The sequence below is a fragment of the Rhea pennata genome, chromosome 30, assembly GCF_028389875.1.
Source record: "Rhea pennata isolate bPtePen1 chromosome 30, bPtePen1.pri, whole genome shotgun sequence".
Classification (NCBI taxonomy): Eukaryota; Metazoa; Chordata; class Aves; order Rheiformes; family Rheidae; genus Rhea; species Rhea pennata.
In genome coordinates, this window is record NC_084692.1 from 1,309,770 (window position 1) to 1,318,130 (window position 8,361).

An 8,361-nucleotide genomic window follows, 5' to 3' on the forward strand; every position below is an offset into this window, starting at 1 on the left:
TCCCCGCTGCTGTAGACTCTCTGAGAGATAGGATCCTTGAAGGAGTCATCTCTGATCTGATCCTTTGGGCAATTCTCTTGTTCTCCAGCATTTCATGAGGGCATGAAAACCTGGAAGTGGAAGGAGAAGAAGTTTCAAAATGAGAAGGTTTTTATTCCTGTAGACTTTAGATGAGGTTCATGTGCCTGAATTCCCTGAGTCAGAAGTCACCAGCTTTCAAGGGGCAGATGCTCATAAGGGAGCCAATTATTTTCTCTTTGCCATATCTCAGAGGGTCTGTCAAGTATAATTGGCCCACTGTGTAATGTGCTGTCTTCATCAAAATAAATAAATAAATGAATGAATGAATAAAAAGACTTTGAGCATTCTCCTGAATATTACTTTCTGGACCGCTTTCCCTGGGAGGTTTCAGATTTATAACTTGCTATTTTTTATTTATTTTTTATTTATTTTTGAGATGACTAGGCTCATTCTCATAGCAATCAGCAGCCAAAGCCCACACAGACTACAGAAAGCATTTTCAGTTCTCATGGCATGGATTTCAGCTTATCAGAGCCCACATATAACAGTCATAGTTATATTATCAGCAGGAGTGAAAACTTCTTTTTATTCTAATACCTTGAGGCCTGTCACTCACTGTATCATACGATTGCTCCTTTGCATTTGCCTCACTGTGGCCCATGCAGTAATTCTGTTAGAAAACGAGTTCCTCGGATGTTATGCTATAAACTGGGAATGTAGGATCCATCTACTTTCACTCTATCTCTCCACAATTTGCCTTGGAACTGAAGAGCTAATCAGGAACTTGGACACAGCTATCTTCAGCAAGTTACCAAAAATAAATAAATGGAGTGTCCTTTGCACAGGTAGGTGCAAAGGCATAGACATAAGAGCAAAAGAATCTCCTTTGCAGATATAAATTTTGGTTGCTTTTTGCATGTGTGACTTGGAAATGCAGAAGTAGGAAATGTAGGATGAAAATAATCCATCGCATGTTGTGATTTGATGATAATTTTGACTAGTGGTAACAGGGAGATTGAAAGACCTTGGCAAGCAAAAGCCTGCTTATTCCATCTTTTTTTAAAGCCTGCTTATTCCATTAAAAAAAAAAAAGCAAAGAACTATAACTAATATCTGTGACTGTGGAATGAGGAGGAATGGAGATGTGAATGATGTGGAAAGACCTTTTGAAATGAAGGAATTGAATATTCAAAGAGGCTATGTTGCTCTCTTATTCTCGCCATGACAGAGAACACATTTGGATGGGAAATACCACAGCTGTGACAGAGTTCATCCTAGTGGGATTTCCAAACAGCTATGAAGTGGAGATCGTCTTCTTTGTCATGTTTCTGCTTGCTTACTTAGTAACAGTCCTGGGAAATGCTCTTATCATTGTACTGGTCTATACAGACTGCCATCTCCATTCTCCCATGTATTACTTCCTCAGTAATTTGTCCTTCACTGAGATCTCCATGACTTCTTCTGTGGTGCCAAAACTGCTGGCAAATATCCTGTCAGAGAAGAAGACCATCTCTTTTGCTGGCTGCTTTAGTCAATTCTACTTTTATTTCTTCCTGGCTGCAACAGAGTTCATCCTCTTCGCCATCATGTCCTACAACCGGTATCTGGCAATATGCGACCCCCTGAGGTATCCCACTATCATGACAGAAAGGGTGTGCAGCAAGCTTGTCATAGGTGCATGGGTAGGTGGCTTGGTCTTGATCCTGCCGTCAGTGATCCTGAGAGCCAGGCTGCCTTACTGTGGTCCCAACGTCATCGACCATTACTTCTGTGACATGGCACCTCTTCTGCACCTTGCTTGCACAGACATCTGGATTGTTGAACTGAATGATTTTGTGGTGTCTTTTGTTCTGCTCTTTGGCTCCTTGGCATTCACTGTCGTCTCCTATGCCTGGATTATTTTGACCATATTCCGGATCCCATCTGCCCAGGGCAGGCAGAAAACATTTGCCACTTGTGCTTCTCATTTCATTGCTGTTTCTCTGGGTTTTGGCATCTCCATCTTTGTCTATGTCAGGCCTTCTGAGACAAACTCTATGCACTCCAACAAAATCCTCTCTGTTTTCTCCAGCATTGTGACTCCTCTTTTAAATCCCTTCATATTCAGCCTACGGAATCAGCAGATGAAAGAGGCCTGGAAAAATGCTTTGCACAGCTGCCTGGGAACAGCTAAAGAGTCCAGAAAGCCATGAGAATCATCATGATTTGCAGGAAGTCAGTCCTTGAAGAAATCTCAACAGGACCTCTGCATTCATGATGTCGTTTGATAGACTTTGGGAGGAAGCATCCCATTACGACCAATGCAGTGGATGAACACATCTCAAACATCACGTTCACAGCAATACTGTTGTGTCAGACCCTAGTGAAATTCCCCACAGATATCTGACAGTGATTATAAGGCTGTGTGTCTATGGGGTGGTATGTGCCTGTTGGGCAAAAAGCAGTCTCCTCATCTGGCCAAAAGGCTGCGCGACTCAAAGGAACAGAAAAAAACCCAGCAAAATAAAGGAGTGGCAAAGTGAAAAGAAATGGCAGTCAAATTGTAATTATTAATTTTGCTAAATTTTCATCATATAACCATATTTTCAAAGAAAGAGTCCCTGTTCTGCTGAATACTAATATCTCTGTCAGTATAATGCATCATCTTTGAATTGCAAGCTATAGCTGATACAGATGAGATGGGGTACATAAATGCACAAAGAGATGGAAGGACTAGAGGATAACAGAAAGAAAGGGAGAAACTGAACACTGAAGTGGAAGAATTCAGATCTATACCTGAGTTATGACAGTTTTCTGTTTCTTTAAAGAAGAGATAGGACTAATGAATAACAAAATCTCATTTTCCTGCTCATTTGAATGCATAAAGAGGTATGTTAGGAAACAACTGAGGGATACTTCCCCTCATACAAATCTTTTTATCTTGGAGATTTTGAACGGCACCTCTAGGAGACCTTCAATCATACACCTCAAAGAAAAAGACAAGCAAGCAAAACCCTATTAAGATTTTACAGGCTTGTGAATTCAAGTTACTCTTTTCTGCTGTGTACATGATCGCCTTGGTGCTCAGCATCTTTCACTTTTTTCCTGACAGTTTTTATTGCTCCAAAATTATCAGGAAGGTTCTGAAAATCCCATCAGTTCTGGGCAGACTGTGATTGCAGCACACTGGAGAGTATCCCAAAACACCTTCCATAACGCCCAGATGCATCTAAAGTGTCTCTAGGCATCCTTCAGATGATGTATAGGAAAATTGTTCAGGCTGTCTTTAATCTCAGTGCACAGCTATTGCCTGATGTGTTTGTTTTGGTTTAAACTTTAGAACGATGTTATTGTCTGCTCGGCCTGCATTTCTGACACTTCAATTCCTTTTAAATCTTTAATGTGTGACACATCCTTTTGCAAGGGGAAAGACAGTCAGGATTGGAAGGAACTTACTGCGTCATCAAGACAGATGTATGGATGCTACGGCCTGTATCTGTTGTGATCATTTCCAGGAAGTGCTTTGTGGAGTTGATGTCCTCAGCATTAGTCATGGCCACATGGGATGCACTTGGCCTGCTTAGTTTCACACAGGCCCAATATAGGCATTTTAATCTCACCTAACCCCCCACGCTTCTCTAAGAAAGGAAGTTGAAGAATTGGCACTTCCGGGACATGAATCACCCTGTTTTCAGAGAAACAATTAAAAACTCCAAAGGAGAAACATTCATTCAGAGATGGGTACAGCCTATTCACGAGAGACTCACCCAGAAGGGTCAATGGGAGAGCCTCCCAGGATGGCACTGCACACTGAGGATGGGGTTTAGCGCCTCTGGGCATGTAGTACTTGTTCTGGGATGCTGGGAAGAACATTTTGGAATTGTGCAAGACTTACTCTTGGGTGTTTAGAGAAAGAGCAAAGGTGCAAAAAGGGAGAGAGTAAGTGGTTTGGGGAGATAGAAGCATGAGACAGTAGAGGAAATGGGATAAAAGGAACTGATGACTTGTAAACAGGTTGCTGTCAGTACACATCTGGCCATTTTCCAGGGTGAGGGGGCTCTCTATTCTGTGTGTGTGCGTGTGTAAAGAGATCCCAGTGCCAGTCACTGGGCACCGGGAGTCATAGGGGTGATGTGCTTGGGATGCCAGCAGCTGGAAAGAGTAGAGTGTGCGAGTACTGTGTGGCTGTATATGTCAGTATGTGTAATCACCAGTGAACATCAAGCCAGACTAGCCAGTGAGCTGGGTAAGAGGCTTGGGAGGCAGTTATCAGAGGCCATAAGTCTGGGCTGTTTATTGGAGAGCCTGGAGGGTCTCTGAGTTGGCTACTGGAGGGACCAGGTGGTCCAAACTAGCTACTGGAGAAACTGTGGGGCCTGGGTTTCTGGTGTGGGAAGGGCCATAGTTCTGGACCAGGAGGGGAAGTTGCCCTTTATCTGAGAGAGTGGTGGGAATGCATGGCACTCTGTCTCGGAACAGATGGCGAGTAGGTGAGAACTGATGGGTCAGGATTAGAGGGCAGACCCACATGAGTGATGTTGTGATGGGTGTCTGCTACAGACCACCTGACCACGAAGAAGCAGGTGAGGCTTCTTCAGACAATTGGAAGAAGCCTCATGTGCACAGGCCCTGGTCCTCATGGTAGACTTGAACCATCCTGTTATCTGCTGAGGGGACAACACACCACGGCACAAGCCATCCAGGAGGTTTCTGGAGTGCACTGATAACTTCCTGACATAGGTGAAAACAAATAAATGTGAGGGATTCTAGCCCTGTGGACCTTCTTCCAGGTGGTAGTGCTTATAATTGCTGTTGCTTCTTATTTCTAGTGGTCTCCCTGTATTTTTAGCAGAAGACTCAGTCAAAATACAGTAGTCTCTGGAACAGCGAGAAAACCCCAGAACACGTATTCCACCTTTAGTCTCATTTGGTTTTGGTGTGTCTCTGATGTGCTCCTTCTCAGAGTTGCTCTTGCAACTGGCTTCCCAGACAGAACACAGACACAACAAGGTGCGTTAAAGGCCTTCTCCACCTACTACTCTACTTCATCACAATCACTGTTTTCTACAGCACCCCTATCATTGTCTACATGCTGCCCAGAGCCCCCACTCTGAGGCATCTCAACAAAGTGTTCTCATTTTTCCACACCATCCTCACACCCTTGGTCAATCCCTCATCCACATTGTGTGGAACAGGGAGGTCAGAGAGACCCTGAGGAAAGTGCTCAGGAAAGCCTGCCCTGCAACCAGAGCTCACAGTAGGTCAGGGCTCTGAGTTCATAATTATGCCCTAATGGCCCTGACCAGCCCCACACCCTCTGTCCATGGGCCAAGGAAACCCAGCTCAGCTCTGCTCTGGGATTACTTCCATCTCTGAGCTATGTTGTAGTAGTGCTGGTCTTCAGCGAAACCCCAACCATGTCTGTGCCTGGCCATGGACCCCACTGATCTGGACCCGGACTCATGTTGACTTCCTGGCTTGACCTCAATTTGTCTCATCACTGTGGACCTGTCTTGTAATCACTGGGCTGTGTCTGATCCTGGTTACCATTGCTGGACCTGATCCTGACCCTGACCTTTGGTTTGATGTCCTGGCTTGTCCTCGGACCTGCCTCATCACCACAAAGGCGGCTGGTGATCTGGACTCTCACTTTACCCCAGCTTCCATCCATGCCTGCCCTGCTCCCTCATTTGCAAGCTGTGGGACAGGTCCTGGCTGCTGAGGACCCTGCCCTCCCGGCCATGTTACCCAGCTGGGCTCCCAGCACCCTGTCCCTTAGGGGCAACTGGCTCTTGCTGCTCCATGGCACAGTAGTTTTTGACCTGACAGACAGAATTGTTTTTGCTTTTGTTTTGAACTGGAAAAGAGCTCTTAGGATATGGCCAGATTCTTTTCAGCAATACCAAGCAATAGGACATGAGGCAACAGGAACAAACTGAAGTATAGGAAGTTCCACCTGAATATGAGGGGGAATTTCTTTCCTGTGAGAGTGACACAGCAATGGAACAGGTTGCCCAGAGAGGTTGTGCAGTCTCCTCTGGAGGTATTCAAAACCCGTCTGGATGCTGTCCTATCTAACGCATTCTAGGTGACCCTGCTTGAGCAGGGGGGTTGGACTAGACGATCTCCAGAGGTCCCTTCCAACTGCAACTATTCTGTGGCGAAGAGCACTTCCTATTGCTAACAGGGCCTTCAGTGCCAGTCTGTGGGCAATTCAGCCTGCTGAGGCCAGTGCCAGCACAGTCCACAGGAAGTGTGCCTGAAGAGACCCTCATGCCCTCCACACCTTTCCAAGGAGCCTGGGGGATGAGAGCAAGTGGGGAAGCCTGGATCAGCCTGCTGCTATAGGAGACAGGAACCATTCTGGAAGCCCTTCTCCAGGGCTGCTTGGAGCACTCCTCTCAACTGGCTCTCGCTACCTGGGGTGGCCACTAGAGGAGAAAAAGCTGTCGCCAGTGAGGACATATGTCCACGGCAGCTCATCAGCAGAGGCTCCCTTTCCATCTCCTGGCCAGCAGAGTAAGCCAAGCCAAAGCCATATTTAGTCTTGCCTCTCTTCATGCATTGTGTACTTCAGCCCCATGACTACTTTGGTAGCCATTTGCTGGACTCATTCCAATTTGTCCTTGTCTTTCTTGTATTAGGGAGCCCTAAAATGAATACAGGACTCCACATGTGATCTCCTGCCTTCCAAATAGAAGGGTAATAACCCCTTCCCTGGACCTGCTGGCTGCACTCCTAGTGACACAGCCCAGCAGGCTGTTGGCTTTTGCCACTGGTGCACAGGACTGACTCTGCATCAGCTTCTTCACCAAGATCCTCAGCTCCTCTTCTGCAAAGCTGCCCTCCTACCAGTTGGCCCCAGCCAGACTTTTGCAAGGGGCTATTGGGGTTATTGCACCTGAAGTACAGGACTCTGAACTTGCCTTGGATGAATTTCATGAGGCTTCTGTCAGCCCAAATGCTGCTGCAGCATGTTGAAGTCCCTATGAAGTGCAAGTCAGCCCTCCAGGCTACTGAGTGCTCCCTGAAATTTGGAATCATCCACAAATGTGCTAACAGTGTGCTCTGTTCTACTGTCCCAATGTTCATAAAAATAATACACAGCATTTGTATGGATATTTGGAAGGTAAAGACACATGGTCTGTAAGGACAGGCAGTGAATGGCTACTGAACTTTAAAGGTAAAGACAAGAGATTGCAAAAGTAAAAAAAAATAATCACACAGTTATGCAAACACTAATGAGCAGCACATATCAGAGACTGTAACAGAGACCAGAATTAGTGTGTCACTGCCTAATGGGCACTGCAGGCACCTCCCTGGCGTAACCTTGGAGAACGTCAAGGAGAACTGATCACATGGAGACAAAATTACTCCTGGTCTCTTGAGGAGAAAGCAAATCTCTTGAAAAAGAGCACTTGCAAAATGTTGAAAGGCATTTTGGAAACTGTATAGAATGTCTCTTGGGATGTAAGGAGACTGTAAGAATGTGACAGTAATGTGATGTCCAGGGGAAGGGCCAAATGTGACAGCTGATGTGATGTTCAGGGGAAGGGCCGAAGGTAGGGAAGAGGAGGGATCCAGATCAATCAGAGAGGGAGAAGCCTGGGACAATGGAAAGGAAGGATGATGAAAAGGAGCAGTCCCACGCCAACAAGCTGCTAGCGGGTACACTTGTCAGACTAAGCCCTGTATTCAATTACTGCCCTGCCTAAGAGGGCTACAACACAGGATCCTGCCACAGAGAGCTTTGAACAAACCAAAATCTGCTCTCTGGATGTCCGGGGCTGTAGTGCTGCTGTTTGCCTTCCTTCTTTCTCTCTCAATTTGGAACTCCACCATTTCACAGTCACTGCAGCCAAGATGATTGTCTCAACCTTCACATCCCTAGTCCATTTGTCCTGGTTTGTCTGGGAATATCAGGAAGAGCATCTCCATTAGGAGTGTCAGGGCCCTGGATGTACTGATAGACTTCAATTTCCCTAACCATCGCCACACGGGACCTGCCCTCGCACCCTGCTCTCTGACCCCTGCTCCAAGGCCTCCACTTAAGCTCTAGAGAGGGTCCTCAGCCCTGTCTGGAGCTATGCTGTAGCTGTACCTTTCTCCAGTCCTCTCTCTCAGTCTTTGTTTTATGCTGCTCCGGATGGGCATCTCTGGATGGACCTTGGGTCTGGTTGGTCCCCTCACCACCTCGGGGGCTGTTGATGGAGCTTGTGTCCAGTACCCTGCTCTGCTTGCCCACTGCTGGTGTCATAGGACGCATATCCCACCCATCATGTGGCTGCACTCTAAAACTCTGCCATCAAGAGGGGAGCAGGGAGAACAAGATTTCTTTTCTTTCTCTAGATTAGCTACATT

The 8,361-nt window shown here is 46.3% G+C and overlaps 1 protein-coding gene across 1 annotated transcript; it reads left to right on the forward strand.

Moving 5' to 3' along the window:
* The first annotated feature begins 1,262 nt into the window (after positions 1-1,262).
* Positions 1,263-2,213, forward strand: LOC134152301 (olfactory receptor 6M1-like). The gene has a single exon (XM_062597561.1). It carries the CDS (start codon positions 1,263-1,265, stop codon positions 2,211-2,213), a length of 951 nt encoding a protein of 316 aa, XP_062453545.1.
* The last annotated feature ends 6,148 nt before the right edge of the window (positions 2,214-8,361 follow it).